The 19,203-nt window shown below is 38.4% G+C and overlaps 1 protein-coding gene across 11 annotated transcripts in view; it reads left to right on the forward strand.

Annotated features, from left to right (window-relative positions):
• Window positions 1-19,203, forward strand: part of DLG2 (discs large MAGUK scaffold protein 2) — a 928,219-nt gene that overhangs the window by 431,332 nt on the left and 477,684 nt on the right. For 7 of the 11 annotated variants that reach the window (XM_065883319.1, XM_065883310.1, XM_065883311.1 and 4 more), the window contains exon 9: window positions 14,275-14,430. The exons of the other annotated variants lie outside the window; for them this stretch is intronic. In XM_065883319.1, the coding sequence (XP_065739391.1) occupies window positions 14,275-14,430 (156 nt within the window). The remainder of the gene's footprint in view (window positions 1-14,274; window positions 14,431-19,203) is intronic. 11 annotated transcript variants of the gene reach the window in all.

The following is a 19,203-nucleotide window of genomic DNA, read 5'->3' on the forward strand; positions in this document are numbered from 1 at the left end:
ATGCTTCCAGACTCTTTTTTTCTCAGTATCTATTATATAAAATTGAGATCATACTTTATGTTTTTTATTATTTACAAAAATTGGATTAAACTGCATATATACTATTTTAACCTGCACTCTTCATTTAATAATATGTTGTGAATATCTTTTCATGTCACCAAATCTGTTTCCATGGCAATGTTTTTAATACTTACATGTCCGTTCAATACTGATGACCATACATGTTTTTTCCAGTGTTTTGCTTTTACGACTTTGCAACCATGACATTCTGTGTATACCTATTGTACTCAATTTTGTAGGACACATTCCTGGAAGTGGGATTTCTGGGTCATAAATTCAGCAGTTTATACCACTGCCACTGATGTATAAAGAAGGTCTTTGCACCTATGAGAGAAAAGATAGATGGTGCTGTGTGTACTGACTTGGAAGGATGTCTAACATACAATTTAAATTTTTTAAATAAAAACAGCTGCATAATAATATATATAATATGATCTAGATCAAATTTTTATTTAACTATTATCTGTCTCCAGCTTATGTGTAGATTTGAGTATAGATATGAATTCGGGCATAGGTATAGAGATATAGCATTGAATACTGGGAATACAAAAATAAATTAAGAACATTTTCTGACTTAAAAGAATGCACCAAACCAAAATGGGACTCAGAGTAAACAAGTAAATTATACCACAGTGTGAATGTATATGCTGGAAGGCAGAATCCTGGCGACACAGTGGAGAGCTTGCAAGGCAAAGGGCCATCTGGCTGCCAGATAAAATAATGATGCCCATTTAAATTTGAATTTAAACACTGGATTTCAACTATGATAAACAATGAGCAGTTTTCAGTATAAATATGTCCTATGCAATATTAGCACATTTATATTAAAAATGATTCATTGTTCACCTGAGATTCACATTTAACTGAGCATCCTGTATTTTGATGTGCTAAATCTGGCAATCTTAAGCATGGCCAGAAACATGGTTTTGTCATCATAAGAGGAAATCAACTCTTAAGAATGAATTCACATCCACAAAAGGGACTAAAGATGGATGTATAAACTGGGTACCCGACTGCCAGATTTCTTGTTTAAATGTCTGTGGCAGGGCTTCCTTGGTGGCGCAGTGGTTGAGAGTCCGCCTGCCAATGCAGGGGACACGGGTTCGTGCCCTGGTCCGGGAAGATCCCACATGCCGCGGAGCGGCTGGGCCCGTGAGCCATGGCCGCTGAGCCTGCGCGTCCGGAGCCTGTGCTCCGCACTGGGAGAGGCCACAACAGTGAGAGGCCCGCGAACCGCTAAAAAAAAAAAAAGTCTGTGGCAATCATGACATTTACTAAGTGCCAGTTAGGCGCTGTGCTAAGTGCTATTCAAGCATCATTCCGTCTAATACTCATCAGGCCTTAAGAGGTAGGCACTATTCCTGATCACAAGAGAAGAAACTGAGGCACAGAGCTAAACAAATTGCCCAAGATCACATGGTTTCTAAGTAATGAGGCTGGAACTTGAATCTAGACAGTCAGACTCACAGCTTGCTCTCTTTGTTCTATTCTCTACTGCCTTTAAAATAGGAGCTATAATTGCCAGGATGACCGAGAAATATAATTAGACCCTTGAGGGAAAGTATATGCTAGACAGAGAATTTTTTAAAATAAAACATAATGGTTACATACCCAGGCTTTGCAACTAGGCGACCTGGATTCAAAGCGCATCCCTACCACTAACAGGTCAGCTCTGTGAGAAGAGGCAAGGTACTGCTAAGTCGTGCAGATAATAGTATTATATATGCCTTAGAATTAATGGGTAAATTACATAACATATGATATATAAAGCATATGTAGCACAATGCCTGCCTCACAGTAAGTTCCCGAGGTATTTGTAAGTAGATGTTGATGATATTGTTGTTGTTATTATTATTTAAAATACTCAGAGTACAAAACGAAGTGGCAATCATAAAGAATACACTATATAGGAGTTTTGAAGAGAGAAAAGTCTGCAATCCGCCTCCATAAACTTCAGAGACTTTATGGAGAAAGTAGGATTGAGACCCTGCTAGAAACCAGGAACAAGTTATACATACATTCACAGGAACTTCCTAAAATATATGGCTGGAAGAAAGGACCAATCAATGTAAATTTTAGTTGCCTGTGAACCATCAACTCAAGATAACTTATGACCTCAGGCTATCTCTTTATCCGATTTTAGAAGTGCAATCCTCTGGAAAGAGGGCAGCAATCTTTTGTTCTTATGGATGTCTTATCCTTCCTTCCTGGCTACCAGACAGTCTTCATAACCTGCCGGCAGTAACAGACCCAAAAGAGTAAATGACAACAGCTGCATGAAATAGAGGAAAATGTACCATTTCCTAAAGGACGGAAAAGAAACCCATTTAAGGGATTTGGTTAAAGCCAGTTCATCCTTCCTGTTGATAAGTAGAGCGTATATTTGAACATTATCTTTCCTCCAAGGGAGCTGCTCTTATACTCCACTTGAGCTTTCATTCAGTTAAAGGCATAAGGGGTTTTCTCCCCTAGAGTCAGTATGAATAATGTAAACTCGACATACAGAAGTATATAGTTGAATTAACATATCGCATTCTGTTTTAGAAGATATGATTGAGCTAAACATATTCAGAAATTCATACGTAGGTGTGAATTTTAAAACTCAAGACCTAATCTGATTTAGAAACCTTTAGTTGCAGCGTCACAGATAGAAATCATCTTGGAGCCTCTGAGGAAAGAAAATTATTGTTGTAGAGGTAGAGTTTTCATTTTGCAATATTATGTTTTAATACCATGATAAACAGAGAGAAACCCTAGTGAGATATTAAGCTTTGGACCTTATTGGAGGCAGGGGGGAATGTGATGTTCCCCATATTTTTCTATTGTTCAAACTCTTCTGTTGTTTCCAAATGTTTCTCCCAAAGGAATGGTTCTGCTTTCTTTATACCACCTTTGAACAGACCTGGCTGAGAATATGAAGATGTGGGTAGTTACTCCACAGGCCAAACCTTAGAATACCAGTGGGATGCCCAGCTTACCTCAAATGGTTGTGCCCCGCCTACAGCTCTGCCAAAAGGGCAGACCCAAAAGGATCGGGTGGCTCACCCCCCAGCCAGACCCGAAAGGACTGAGTGTGTACTTGACCCAAAGGAGGCCAATTTAGAAGCTAGCCAGTGACCAATAATGTGCTTTACTCAAAAAAGTGAACTAGGTCTGTCAAATTCTCTCTTAAGAATTTTTCATTAAAAAATAGGCCAAGTGAGCAACTGTAAGTGAAAGGAGAAGCTAATAGTTAATGATGTAAAGGAGGCCAGAGGGTCCATCATGAGTCATGTGCAAGTTGATGTTATTAGGAAGCATAAGCTAAGAGCAAGCAGAAACTGTGAGGTAGAGAGTATCTCATTTCTAAACTGTCAGTTAACAAAAGTGGTGAGTAGAGAGAGAAGAAGGAAATAGCACAGAGAGGAAAGGTGTCCTCTTGAAGGGAAAGCTCTGGAATAAAGATCCAGCTCATCGGATCTCACCCTTCCTCATCTCTGCCAGTTCAGCTTTTTCTGAGTTGCCATGTGCATATGTCCTACTACTTGAAGTAGCTCAAATAAGTCGCTGTTCCTTGCAATCAGATTTCCTTGCCAAAAAAAGTTTGCTCAATGACAGAGGGAACATTTTATCTTAGTCACTAATCTATATATATCTAGTACCTCTCTCTGGGCCTGGTACAGAGGAGGCCTTTGGTAAATATTTATGAAATGAATGAATGAATATGCAAATGAACAGTCAAAATGATTAAACTCATTTAATTGCATTCAGTGCCCACTAATCTCCATGGCTTCCCATCGCCTTTGAATATTATAGTTGTGTGCAAGACCTGCCCATCTTCTCAAGTCTGTCTCCTACTCAAGCCTTTAACAAATTCCCTAAATGGGGCTTGTTCTCAGATTCCCCTTTAACTTTGCACGTGCTGTGTATTACCACTTCCTAGAAAGCCCTCTTTCATCCCACTCCCGCCCTGCACCTGAATCCTACTTTCCCCTGTGGTTTCTTTCACATCTCAGTTCAAATCTCTTTCCCAAGTGGTAAGAGAATTAGGTGTTCTCACTTCCCATTCCCCGACAACCCCATATATAATTTTGTACTCCAATAAAATATTTTCCTGTATCATTACAATTTTTCATGAATATTAACTTTAATAACTAAACATGGGGATATATCTTATATTCTATACCTTTATCTCTTTGTTGGACACTTTGATTGTTTCCTTTTGTTCTGTTTTGCTCTTATAACAGACCACAAAGACTTTCTGTGGAAGCCTTTATTCACTTTTTTTTTTCTCTTCTTAAGATTGCACACAGGAGGTAGAATTGCTGAAACAAAGGGCAGGATTATTTCTAAAACTCCTGAAATATATTGCCAAATTGCTTTCTTGAGGTGTTTTAAGGGGGTTTTACACTTCATAGCACCAGCAATATGAGTGTCTATCTTACCATACCACAACTAAATAATGATTTATCGATTTGAAAATCCTTTGTTATTTTTAAACAGGCAAAGGGGGAGTATCATTTAATTTGTATTATTTTTATTCCTGCTGAGGTTAAACATTTATATTTGTGTGTCTGTTTGTCATTTTTATTTCCTCTTTTGTGATGGGGCACTAGCAGCCCCTATTTTCTTTTTTTTTCTTTTTTTTTTTTTTAACATCTTTATTGGGGTATAATTGCTTTACAATGGTGTGTTAGTTTCTGCTTTATAACAAAGTGAATCAGTTATACATATACATATGTTCCCATATCTCTTCCCTCTTGCGTCTCCCTCCCTCCCACCCTCCCTATCCCACCCCTCCAGGCGGTCACAACGCACCGAGCCGATATCCCTGTGCCATGCGGTACAGCCTCTATTTTCTATTGAAAGTTTGTGTTCTTTCTTATTGAGTTGTAGGAACATCTTTAAAATATTGATAAATATATTTGAGTAGATGTTTCCCCAGCTTGTTTCTTGTTTATAAGGTTTTTTTTACTTCCGTAGCTTTACATTTTATGTAGTCAAATCTCTCATCTTTTATGTGATTTCTTCTATTTATCCTATGCTTAATATTTTCTTTTCCATCAAGATGCTATGTAACTATTAACCTGATTTTTTTCTGTAGATTTATATTTTATTCCATGAGGTCAGTTTAAAAATTTTTTTTTAATCTTTAAAAGTAGGTTTACAAAGAATAAAAGAGTTTAAACACTACAACAGGACATATTAAACGTTCCTCCAACAATTCAAATCCATGTCTCAAAGGCCTTGGTCTGGCCGTACTGATCTGGTGTCTTAGATCATATTTGTTTCAACATCTTTCAGAATGCCACAAAAATACTGTTGTAGCTGGACACATTCACCCAATACCACAGTACTGTGATTCCTCATTCTTTGGAAATATGCCTGTTAATAGTCATCGTTGTCAAGGTCATCGACTTTCAACATCTTATTCCAATAAAACACTCATGAACCATTTATAACCCACTGTCATAAAAGGGGCCAATTTTGCTGAAACCCAAACATTCTTTTGAGGAAATAAAACACTTAATAATGCAAAACTTTTAAAATAACTTTAAATGGTCTGCCATTTCTCTCCTCAATAAGCATAGTAAAATATAACTGAGAGTGATGTTTATATAGAGAAAATGGGGATTCCATCCTAATTTCTGTTTTTAAAGAGTAAATAGTTATAGATTATGGTACATGACTATTATTAATAACAAATTACTCATGGCCCAACAGTTTGCTATGACACCGCAGCTGTGAGCCACACAGGAAAGCAAATCATTATGAAGGTGCAGGCATAAATTTGGGGTTAGGGTTGGGGATGATGTCTTGTTAAAGGCAAAGAAAATAATTGAGGAGCTCAGAGAAAGTGAACATCCCCCTCATGTGGCTCTGATACAGGATCAGTTGCCTTTAGAATCAGGAGCAAAAGTGAGCCTTTAGAAGGCACTATTAGCCAGTGCCTTTTGTGATACTGAAAACCACTGATGGTTACTTCCCTCCACATTATAATAAAGTGAGAGCAGCTTTCTCAGAGGCTTTGCTTCTCTGCAGTGTGAGTGCCTGAGGGTAATAATCGAGATAACATGGCTGCTGTTTGATGACGTCGCAGTGAGCGCCCTGCACTGAGCTCGGTGCTTTAGGTGCATTCTTCCTCTATTTCTCACAGCCACCCTCAGGCTGGTATTGCTGTGCCCACTTTACAAATGAGGATGCTGAGGCTGAGAGAAGTGAAGAAACAGCAGTTCACACAGGGTAGAATTCGGAGAACCAGAATCCAAACCTAGCTATGTTTCTTTGCACTCACCACACTGCTTCATAAGAATTTACTCCTGTGTAGAATTTTACAATTCACAGCTTTGCCGGTCTACAGAGGTTTTTTAGTATCATTAAAATGAGGAAGCTAAGTTTTGTGAAAGTTACATGAGTGTGGTACCAATGGGCGTCTACTCCAAGGGCCCCAGTGGTAAAAGTCTTTGGGGGCCCAATCTGATGATGCTAGAATTAAGGGGATGAATGGGCTCTTACAAATCATCTAGACCAATCTGTTCTCCAGATCGCTCTATATCAGACTTTAAGTTCCTGAGAGTACCTTCGCCAAATGGCTAACACTTTTCTGCTTCAAGTGTAAGAGAAATCAGCCTCTTCCTTAATCCTTATCATTATAATGTCAAGTTCATGTGTTGAGCCACGTAGTTCACGCCTTGATCCGATATTCTCTTTTATCCCCTAATTACTTTTAGGCTTCCCAAAATTCTGTGCTTAAGACCTATTAGCCCAGGTCTGAAATTCAATCCTCTTATGCTTCCTTCTCCAAATCCTTTGCTCAAAAAGCAATGTATTATTTATAAAGAAGAGTCTGAGGCACGCTCTTAAGGTTTAAACATCTTTTTCTCCAAATTACATCAGGCAGTATTCTAGATGCTTAGGCATCCAAGCCCTCGGCCAACCAACTGCCACCATTAAGGCAGTTTGGGTCTATGTCCTGCTAAGGTAGTGCATGGGGCTGGATGCTCCCTGCCCGTTTAGGGCAGCCAAGGAAGGTCACAGCAGGATGAGGGTTGGAGAAACTGAATGGTATACAGATTTATCCATCTCAGTCTATATGACAGAGAGATTTATGGTGAAAGGCATACAAATACATAACCCAAATCCTTCCTACTGCAATTTTAGGCTCTTCCTGAGTTCTAGCTCAGGAAGAGAGAATTAAAAGTACTGATCATGTTTTTTTTTTTTATTACAGCTCTAGTCCCTTTCTATGACAGTGCTTCATTCATACCTTCTTATGCTCATGGAAGCTATGGGGAAACAAAGATAGATGAGATTTGGTCCTGATCCTCTATGAGCTAATAGTCTAGAGAAGGAAAGAGCCCAGTGCACCAAATATGACAGTATAATGAGGTGAGAACCCTGCCTGAGATGGCCTGAGGACTTTGAGAGCAGTACCTTTAATGGAGACATGGAAAACTCAGTAAAGTGAGTCACTCTTCCTGTACCTCTCAGAGAAACGAGTCACATTCCTTTGACCTCCTATCTTCAGGTGCCATACAGATGAGTATTTACAGTCACCATCACTGTCGTCATCATCGCTGTATTTAACTCGTCTCTGGTGCAGGGCTGGGAGTTAGGGTGTGGCAAGTGAAACACACAGGTCAGGTGCAACATTTCAGGGGGGTACCAGAAAACTCAGTAATTTAGATAATAATATTTTGATACAGTCTTTTAGAAAATAAAAGTAATGCAAAGTGAACAAAATTTTAAAGACAGGATCAGCATGGTATTGGTCTCAGGTTCAAGCATTTGTCTTTTTTTTTTGAGCGGCATAGTCTAATTGAGGTGATCTGAAAAGGACAATGAAAACAAAGTACCTGTTTCATTTTCACTCTTTCGATTGCAAACAAAAGATCTGACCTAAGCTCCAGTAAGGAAATACGGTATGTGATAGTTGATTTTCATTATACAACTCAAGTCATATGGGAACCAGCAGAGAAGTTCAGTAGCATGAGCCTTAATAGCCCTCTTAAAAAATGAACCCAGACCGTTATTTTGGATTCAAGAAACTGCTAGATACTTTTCACAACAAAATTTGGTGCTCTATAATTAATGGACACAGCTACAGCTACCCTATACCTGTCTGCATCTTTCCCTTCTGCTACCAGTTTACAATTATTTCCTGCTCCTTTATTCACTTTCCATAGGAGTATCTAATTGGCGTTGACTTTTTTGAGCACTACCGTACGAGCCGTGGTTGCAGAGTCAGGGGTCCAGTCCTGGTCCGAGCAGCTTTGGCTAGGGAGGGGACTGAGTTGGGTTGGAGTCAAGTGGAGCAAATGGGAAGGAGCAGTTGCAGGCAAGGTAATTTTCCTTAGAATAGGGTTAGGTGAAGCACCTGCCTCTAATACACCAGCATTGTGGGCTAGCAATTGAAACTGCCCCCAGAAAGCAGAACAAATTGCAAGTGCTAATGGTGTTCCGAGAAAAGAAAGATCACCAAGGGCCAGGGTGTGCTAATTATATGCTATAAGAGCCTGCAATTATAAACCCATAGATATGCAAATAAATGCTGATGGCTCAGCACTGGAGACTACAAAGCCATTTATCCATGGCCCCTGATAAGTGGACAGCAAGATAAATGATTTGTTTATAAATTCACTTAGAGATTACACTAATATCTCTAACTACCTTTCCCCCCTTCTGGCGGCATCCACAAAATGAAGAGAGCCAGTAGGTACCTTGGATTGGATTTCCATATTCATTACCTTCTGACCTAGGCTACTCTGGAGGTTTGCAATGGGATAAACAGGCCCTTTCAATTGTGTCTGGCTTTCCCTGTGACACTTCTTTACTGCATACGTTGGAAGTGATGGTGACATCTGTTCTTGCCACCCAGATCCCCGTGACAGCTCATAAGTTGTCGTTTCTTGTCTGTCTGGCAGAGAGGTCACAGAGAATATAACTGCAGGGAAATACTAAGGATGCTGTCTGCTGGCATTAGGCTTTATGGAACTCAAGGCTGAGAAGCCTTTGAGGGGCCCCGAGCTTGTGGGGTGACTCTCACAGGAAGTGAGAGCAGGCATTGCTGTGGCCAGACTTGCACATACATGAAGCCCATCCCTCTGAGAGTTGATAAACTGTGCACACCCAGTATTTAAAGCTGTCAGTTCCTAGTATTGAAATAAAGAAGTAATTTGAGATCATTAAGAAATTTTTTAAAAAGAAAAAAACCTGTCAGTTCCTGACAGTTTTGGAGTTTCTGTCCTTCTGTCATCTAACCTGTAGTTAATGATGGTCTAAAAATTTTAAACCTAGTTAGGCGATTCAGAATAACTTAGGGCTTCTTGAAAATGCCAGAAGTCTTTCTTCATTTCTCTCAGTGGAGAATGTTTATAAAAAAAATCTACATCTATACCTATAGATATACATCTCCATCCATTCATTCAAAGGGACATTTCTAAAGTACCTACTATGTGCCATTTCCTACGTTCAGACAGTAGTAGTAGTTACTGGATATTTTACTGTGGCTGGTATAGTACGTAACACATAATAGAATTCTAGGACTGTAATAAAGCTAGCAGACAGAAACCTTCAAATGTGAACCCCATTTTTATGTCACGTAAAAGGAGATTCTCGCTGATATTTTTAATGTAGTTGTTCGGTTGCATGAGGACTTCGTCAGTGTTTCAAGAAGTCTTTGTCAAGCCTGTCAAGTGTTTTGTCATGTTTTGGTGTTTTTTCATCTACCCATCTTCTGAGATATCAAGTGTTCTCACAATCAAGAAAAGAAACTGGATTTCATATGTCTACTCTTTAGCCAGTGACTGTACAAGATAACATGCAAAAAAAACAGAAAAGGAATCAAAGCTGAGTGATAGGTAAAAATAAGCCTGCAGTATGAGTAGCTGTATCTCTTTTGATTGAGTTTGATAAAACTTTGAATCAAGAGTAATTAAGCTTAGGCAAAGAATCAATCCACTATGAAACAATCTGGAAGTGACTTTCTAAAATCCAAGATATTTAAGCCTGCCCCAAACACCAAATCTTCTAAACATGTGAGTTGTGAAATAATATTTTGGTCATAAAATGGTTCCAAAAAATATAGGTAAAAGGCTCACAAGTTCAGCACTGAATAGTGTGCTGGACCTCGTTTTTTTTTTTTTTGTCTTGAATTTATTGTAGAGTTCAGAGACTAAAATGTTTTCCCTAATTTAAATGAGTACAATACAGGTAGGATTTTTTTTTTCTTAAGGTATGTATGTATTAGCCAGCTTTGATTCTGATACTTTGTCTCAAAATATAGTGCTACCAAGGTAAGAAGACTAGAAGAAAATTGGTAACATCATTTTCTTGGTCTGTGGAGACAACAGCAGACTGAGAAAATTGAATAAGCTCTTTAGGCAGAAAGTGCAACGTTACTGAAATGACATCACCATGACAGTGTTCTATGGCCTCAAGGAAGTCATTGATTCCTTTATTCTTAGGCCCTGGGCTGGCAGTTTAGATCAGCTACCATTTTTTTTTTTTAACATCTTTATTGGAGTATAATTGCTTTACAATGGTGTGTTAGTTTCTGCTTTATAACAAAGTGAATCAGTTATACATATACATATATCCCCATATCTCCTCCCTCTTGTGTCTCCCTCCCACCCTCCCTATCCCACCCCTCTAGGTGGTCACAAAGCACTGAGCTGATCTCCCTGTGCTATGCGGCTGCTTCCCACTAGCTATCTATTTTACGTTTGGTAGTGTATATAAGTCCATACCACTCTCTCACTTCGTCCCAGCTTACCCTTCCCCCTCCCCGTGTCCTCAAGTCCATTGTCTACATCTGCGTCTTTATTCCTGTCCTGCCCCTAGGTTCTTCAGAACCATTTTTTTTTTTTTTTTAGATTCCATATATATGTGTTAGCATACAATATTTGTTTTTCTCTTTCTGACTTACTTCACTCTGTATGACAGACTCTAGGTCCATCCACCTCACTACAAATAACTCAATTTCATTTCTTTTTATGGCTGAGTAATATTCCACTGATGTAACATATGTGCCACGTCTTCTTTATCCATTCATCTGTCGATGGACACTTCAGCTACCATTTTATATATGTATTTTTTAAATAAAGATTCAGTGGGTTCTCTAAACAGCCAGGGGTTCTAAATTATACAGTCAGAAAATAACATTCTTTAAATTTTTCTCTGTACAAAGAAAGTGTTATTTGGACTTCTGATAGAGTTAAATGTATTAGTACCTTATGGTAGGCCCTATCTGTAGTTATTTCTTTGTATTAGATGATCAGTCTTACATTTTGTAGGAGTATATCTGTTAATATTAAGTCCTATTTATATAACAAAAAATTACACTCGCTTAAACAAGATAGTTTATTTTTATACAAAGAAGATATCCAAAGTAGGTAGTCCAGAGTTGGTATAGTATCACTCCATGTCATCAGTGGCACAAGCTCTACCATTATGCTCTACAATCTGTATCATTTGCCTTCATTCTCAAGGTTGCTTCATGGTCCAGTGTGAAGCTCCAACCATGAAGCTCCAACCATCATATCTGGGTTCCAGGTCAGCAGAGGGAGGACATGGGAGAGAATACAATTGCAGGGGTCTCAGCTAAAGTAGCTTCCCTTTAAGCAGCCATCTCAGGAATCCCACAACCACATCCACCTACAAGGCTGAGAAATAAAGTCTTTATTACAGGAAAAGTACCCAATGAAAAAGTTGATATCTATTAATAAGAAAAAAGGTTAAGAAATAAGAAATAGGAAAAATTAATGTTTGGGAAGCAATCCAGCCATCTCTGCCACAGTGGCTCTATTTCAGCGTGGAAAAATTGGAGAATAATAGCAGGTCCTCTTGTGATAACCTACCCAGAATTATCCCCATAGAGCTCATGCATGCCTCTTCATTTCTTATTTAATTCATATTTATGCAGCCTATTAATACAAAGCTTTTTCCAAGCTGAATTTTTGTGTAGACAACACATTTTAGGTACAAATAAGACTGTGATCTCCCAAGGCAACTTTAACCAGAATCATGAGTCTTTCTGTCTCTAAAACTATGGGAAATGTACATTAATCTTCATACAGCTGATTATATCAACAAAGCAAAAACAGACCCCCTCCCCCCCAAATCAAACAATAGTCAATCTGACTATTTTAAAAGATGTGTTTCAGTGGCTAACTAAAAGTATCTTTCCTTTTACATTACTTCCCACAGTGTGAATTACTTATAAGAACTGATTTAAAAACAAAAAACTTTTTAAGAATGATTTTGCTGCTGCCTTTTTTGAGGGCTGGTGTTTACCATTATAAATTATGTGTATGTATCATTGATAAACAGAAATTTACAAGCTTACTAGATTTTTTAAAAAATGGAGCACTTGTCTTCCCTAAGAATAGATTCCCTAATGTAAGAAAAAAGTCTGGCTCTTTTATTTTAAAAACCTTTAATTCTTCTTGTAAATGTTACAGGGTTAGCCACTGGGATAGAACAAGCCAAAGTACTTCATTTTACCACTGAGATAGTTATTCTGGGGGACAAAATAGGCCTCCAGATTCCTCCTGCCTACTCCTCAGCCCTTCTACTGTGTTATACAAAATAAACAGATCAAGGAATCTCTTTCCATGTGGTGGAAAGCTTTGTGTTAGAGAAGAATCCAAGTCTCTAGACAGTATGTCTAAGCCATGATTGGCCACAGTAATATTATAAACTAGGTAGTTTGTTTTTAATGCTTTGTTTATCCTCCTTTCTTCCCTGTTCTCCATCCTCAGTCAGTTCAGGAAGCATTGACTGAGCACCTGTTATACATTAGGGGCCATGTTGGGAGCTAGAGCTACAGAAACACAGACTGTGCCCTCACTTCCTGTGCTTTTGTTCAGGCACGCGACCACCAACATGATGTCTTGTGGCCCTTAGGGGCGCTCTCTGCCTCCCCTGGGTATGACCTCATGGGTATCGCCCGGTTTCCTGACACGCTCCTTACCTTCCCGGCTAAGCCTACCCTTCCTGGGTCCATGGCCCAGACTGCCAGTGGTACTTCCATTTAAGTTCCGATCTTTCCATTCTTACCTTATTGGAAAGGTATTGGTAGTAATTTCAGACCATGTGTTTAAAAAGTGGCCAATAGAGTTGTGAAAAAACTGTTTTAATAACCAAGGACTTTGTTTTTACATGGATCTGTGACCAAAAATTGTAGAAAATTTTACCCAGTCATACTATGCATGTCTGTAAATAGCAGCTATAACAATGTTGCTATTTTAGATAATGTTACAGTATCCCTAGATGAATTCACTTAATAGAAATTTTACTAAAATGCTTATCCTCTTTGTAGAAAACTTTCTGAAGTCAATTATTGGGGGACAAACTCTAAATAAATATATGGAGGAACCACTCAGGTCATATAACCTATTAGATTCTGGGTAAGGCCAACCCCCGCAAGGCACCAAAAAAAAAAAAAAAAAAGCAATATAAATGTGGGAAGTTGTATTCATTTATTCATTCATACATGCAGTCAACAAATAGTTAACAGAATATGTACTGTGTGCCAGACTGTATTTTAAGTGGTTAACAAAATAAACGTAGTCTCTCTCCTCATAGAATTTATGGTGTAGTGAGAGTGACAATAAAAATTTAAAATAAACAAAAAAATTATTTCATGCCGAGAAAAAATATTATGAAGTATGAATAGGTGCTGTGAAAAGTAACAGTGTGTCCCGGCCAAAGTGGTCGGGGAAGGTCTCTGAAGTTCACATTTAAGATGAGATTCAACAAGGGGGGAAAGTGGGGTGTGTGTGTGTGAGATGAATTGGGAGATTGGGATTGACGTGTATACACTAATATGTATAAAATGGATAACTAATAAGAACCTGCTGTATAAAAAATAAATAAAATTAAGAAAAGAAAAAAAAAAAAGATGAGATTCAAGTTTAAGAAGGAGCCGTGCCAGAGAATCCCAAAGTCTGGCATTTCAGACTGGCTTATCCAAAAAGATATAGCATTTAAAGGCTGATTGTAACTCTACTGAGGTATCTGACACATGGATTTCAGTCACGCCACATGTCAGCCGAAGTTCTAAATCCTAAGCCGAGAACCTGTTTCCTAAAGAGACTCTTAACTCAGGCCTGATGAAGTCCATGGCATTGTTTGGGTTGTTCACTTTTGAGTATGGTGAAATGCTGTTAGTTGCACAGTTGTTTAGTGTGTGTGCTAACCATGCATCTCTTTGTCTGCCTCTTGTATCACCAGGCCTCCGGAACCTGTTTACAGCACTGTGAACAAACTGTGCGATAAGCCTGCTTCTCCCAGGCACTATTCCCCTGTTGAGTGTGACAAAAGCTTCCTTCTCTCAGCTCCCTACCCCCACTACCACCTAGGCCTGCTCCCTGACTCTGAGATGACCAGGTACTGCATGCACTTCCTCACTTCATCTTCTCGAATTGCATGTGCTTCCACAAGGATGAATGGGTAGAATCCACCTCTGCTTACTTCTCTTGCACTCTACATCTTCCTCAGGGTGGAAAGATGTTCTTCCTCCTTGGGGCAATGGGAGAAATTAAGAACATTGACTTTTTTTTCTAGTGTGATCACAGAGCACTTACACATGATCACATGATGCTCTAAATGTTCTTGATTCCCATGCATTTTTAATAAGGTATTATATTTTTCCAGAAGAATTCATTCTGAAATTTAATTAGCACTATTCTCCTCATACAGAAGGATGAAAGAGAACATTTACTGAATACATTTTTGATTAATACGTTTTGAATAATAATACTGTGCTCCATGCATAACAGCCTAAGAAGTAGATACTATTACTGCCGTTTAATATTTGAACTAAATTATTAAATGAATACCACCATTTAACTGACTCCTTGAGGTATTAAACAACTCATCCAAAACTATAGAACTAGTTGGTTCTAACTAACCACAAAGAACATAATCTTCACCTTTACAGTATGTTAACATCTGTTATCTTGTTTAGTTACTCCCATTTTATATAAGAAAACTGAAGTTCAGAGAAGTGAAGGCAGTTCCCTCCATATGATATAGCCAATAGCTGTGGAGTCCAGATTTGATCTTAGAATGTTTTGAGTTTTTCCACAATTTGTAAACAAATTTTTCTAAGTCTAAAGGTTGGACATAATTCTGCATTATAATTCTAAAGCATATGTATGACAGATAATAAAACCCTATCTTCCTGTAGCAGCCAGAGAGAGAGAAAGAAAAAGAGAATGCAGTGTTCCATAAAGTAGTTCCAATTTAGTTTAAAGTGGGGAGATCTCAACTGTGATGTTTCTACATGTAATGGGGTGCTTATATTGTTATGTTTTCAGACAGAATATCTTCCTATGTCTTCATAATATTATTAGGACTGAGAAAATACAGATTTTAGAGTGATTCATAGTGAAGAGGGTCTCCTTAGAACATCATCTCTGTCTTTGGAGATTTTCAAAGAATAAGTTTAGAAGTCAATTATTTGCCTCTCTAGGGGAGTTCAATAACAAATTTTAAGTTATATCTAACATTTCTAGAAATAGATGAGAAACATAGTTTTGGCTATGTAATCAGCTGGGGCATTTTCACTAATTTGCAACAGGTAAAGCCTAATAGCTTTGCTTGTTTTAAAATTCTTTATAAATATTAATTAAATCCTCCTATACTTTTAACAAATTATAAAAACGTTTTCTTGGTACAGTGAACAATACAATTTTGAAGCTAAGAGGGCAAAGTCACCATAGCCATAGGGAAGGGAGAAGGAACACACACACCTACAATAACGACTTTCTAGTAATTATGCATCTATAAATAGTCAGCTACATAAAGGCAGCTAACATTTATTGAGCTCTTCCTGTGTGCCAGGCGTGTTGTTGAGCACTTCTTACAAATTATTTCTCCTAACCCTGACAATCACCTTATGAGGTAGATGTTATCATTATCCTTGCTTTACAAATACAGAAGTCGGGGCTTGAGAAGTTACCTGACATGCCCACGATCAGCCACCACTAAGTGGCAGGGCTGGGATTCAAACCCAGGTGACCACTAGCACCTGCATAGGCATAGGCATGACGGCCCAGACGTCTTTGCTTGCTGGAAAAATTCTCCACCCATTTCTCTTTGTCTTTCCTTTCTCTATTTTTATCCTGCCTGCTCATCTCCCTTCATCTGGCTCAGTGTCAATGAATCTTTTTTTTTTTTAACCCATGTTCTTTTTTGATGAACACAAGAATTACATTCCTTGCCTCCCACTGGGGACTGTGATGCATCCCTTCCTAAAAACTCACCAGTAAGTGGATGACAGAATCTACCTTTTGTATGGACCCACCAGATACGATTCTTCTCCATTTACTTTCTGTAATCTGTATTATGAAAACCACAGGGTTTTTTCCCCCAATTTTTTTTTAAAAATTGCAGTATACTGTTGAATATGTGTTTTTCGTATTACATACCCTCAGCAGTCCTGATATGCGCTAGTCCCCACCCTCACCCTTCATCTTCCCTTTGGGAATTATATTTTCTATTTATTCTCATTCTGTCCCTATCCTTTTCCCTAGTCTTTCCTTTCCTTTTCCATACTTTTTCATATTTATTTCTAGAAAAATGTCACACACACACACAGACACACCCATTTTAGTGGCATTGCCACCAATACACTGATACTGAAATTCTTGATTTCTCCCCCACTTTGTTCCCCTTCCACACTTGTCCAACTCAGTAAATGGCACATATATTTACTCCACTGCCCAAGCCAAAACTTGAAAATCACACTTCGCACTTTGTTTTCCCTCACACCCATCATTCAGTCTATCTTCAAGTCCTGTTGATTCTACCTCTGAAATATATCTGAAATCTATTAATTCTCCTCTGCTTGTTTTTCCACTGCTTTAATCCAAGCCTCCATCATCTTCCACCTATAATAGTCTCCTAATGGGTCTCACCCCTTCCACTTTTGTCCTCCTCTTTTAGTCTCAGTGCAGCCAAAGCGATCTGTTAAAAGTACAGATCAGATCGCTCTCTCTCCTTTGCATTAGGATAAAATGCAAAGTCATTAACGTGGCATCCGGGCTGTGCATGATCGAGCCGCTGCTGCCTCTTAAACATCTCAAGTCACTCTTCCGTTTGCTGAACACACTGTTCACACCAGCCTTCCTTCTTCACAAAATGCACTGAATCTCTTCCTGTCTCAAGCGCTTCACACATGCTCATTCCTCAAACTGAAAAGCCCTTCCTACACTTTGCCCGATTAACTTCTGGTCATCTTAGGTCTAAGTTTAACTTGTACTTCCACAGAGAAGCTCCTTGAAGAAGGAAATCAGGTCCTCTACTCTATTCTCTCTCTCTCTTTTTTCCCATATGACTCAAGCAATTTATAATTGTACATTTATGTGATTTTTAAACCAAATGCCTATCTCACATTCTGTGCGGCAAGGTCAATGAGTGAAACGCTGTCTATTTTGTTCACTGCTAACACTCAGCCCAGTGCTGGCACAGCAGGAGCTGAGAATTACTGCGTGCCTAATTAACGTGGAAATAAGATCTGAAGACAAGCAAACAGATACCTGTTTCAGGAACAGGTCATGGCTCAAGCTGTGCTTTACCCATTTTTTTTTACCTCCATGAATGAATGAATCCATGCATGGAAACAAATAACAGACTAGAACTAATTTTGTGTATTTCACTTTCACCTTCAATTTTCTTGACGGTCGGTGTCTACATTACAGATTGATTAGGTAGCTCTCAGCTCTTCATGAAGACTGGGCAATTCCTTTCAGAGATTATTTACTTCCTCTCCAATGGGAAATACCTCTCTGAGCAGATGTTTCTTGAAATACAGCCAGTAATTCACAGGACAAGTTCAAAGATTCTAGTTCCATTTATGACACCATCACTTGCTTTTTCCACTGTGACCTTGAATAACTTAAAGAATATCAGAGGTAGGTGAGAACTGAGAGTTAGATAGACGAGCCCTTATCCAACTCTGTTAATGATGAGGAACCCAATCCATTGTCTTCATGGGTCCACGTCTTATTTCTGCTCATGGTAAAATAAAAGTATTTAGGGATCTTCTGCCCTACAAAGAATATTATAAGAAAATATCAATTCATTCAACCAAGATTTATCAAGCACTGACAAAGTGCAAAATATTATACTAAGGACAACTTTTTACAAATATGTAAATTGAAGAGGCCAACCAAAAATTTTGAAGAAATGCCTAATCTTTAAGTTGCAATATGTGCTAATATATATTTTTCAGGGCATTTGAGAAATTCCCACAGTCTATTTCAGAAGTATGCCCATATTGATATAGTAATTACAGTCTCAGATGATGATGTAAGCTAGTCCTGTGAAAGTTAGCCCGTGAACCACGCTTCCCTGTGCACCAGTTAATCTCTAATTAGCATTCATAAAAATGGAGGCAAGTCAGCAAAAGCAAGGAGTCAGTCGTCTGTATTCTCTGCCTTTTGAATACCCAAGTTCTCAGCTCTTTGAACGGATAGCAGATATTCAGGGATGAATTAATTGTATGCACAATTTACTTCTATAACATCATCTAAAAGAAAACAGAGAAGTTATAAGTTTTCCTTAGCAAAGCATTTTAAATTACTCGGCAAAGTGTCAGCTCCTAAGGCTGCAGATTACGTTTAGAGTAATTGACTTTTCAGATCTTGCAAAAGCAAGAAATGGGCAGAGCCTGGAATAAAACTAAAATTTGGAGCTCTAAAATTTGGAGCTTTAGTTTGGAGCTCCAAACTAAAATTTGGAGCTCTTTTTCTTTAAGGAAAAAAAAAAAAAAAAGAAAGATGTAGTTTTTGATGTTGTAATTGGTTTTTCTACTTTGGGAAGATGGTAAGTTATTCAGCTTTTAATATTCCTGGGGCAAGGAAAATCATATTCTTGCCTGTTTTCTCGACAAACGGCATATTTTCATTTGTCCTTTTACATAATTGGTCCTAATTATTGTTTTGTCGTTGATAAACAGAGACTGAGATAAACCAGATGAAGGCTAATTAAAATATGTGGGCAGATTTGGGATAGGAAATGGACTCTGAAGTATTAGGTGATCATAAAACATCTTTACTCCTTGAAGAGATGTATTCATGGGACTTCTACTAGGTCACCAGAGATTAACCTGGATGCTAGGGATTTAAAGGTGAATAAGACATGGTCCTTCCCCTT

The sequence above is a fragment of the Phocoena phocoena genome, chromosome 8 (genome assembly GCF_963924675.1).
Source record: "Phocoena phocoena chromosome 8, mPhoPho1.1, whole genome shotgun sequence".
Taxonomy (NCBI): domain Eukaryota; kingdom Metazoa; phylum Chordata; class Mammalia; order Artiodactyla; family Phocoenidae; genus Phocoena; species Phocoena phocoena.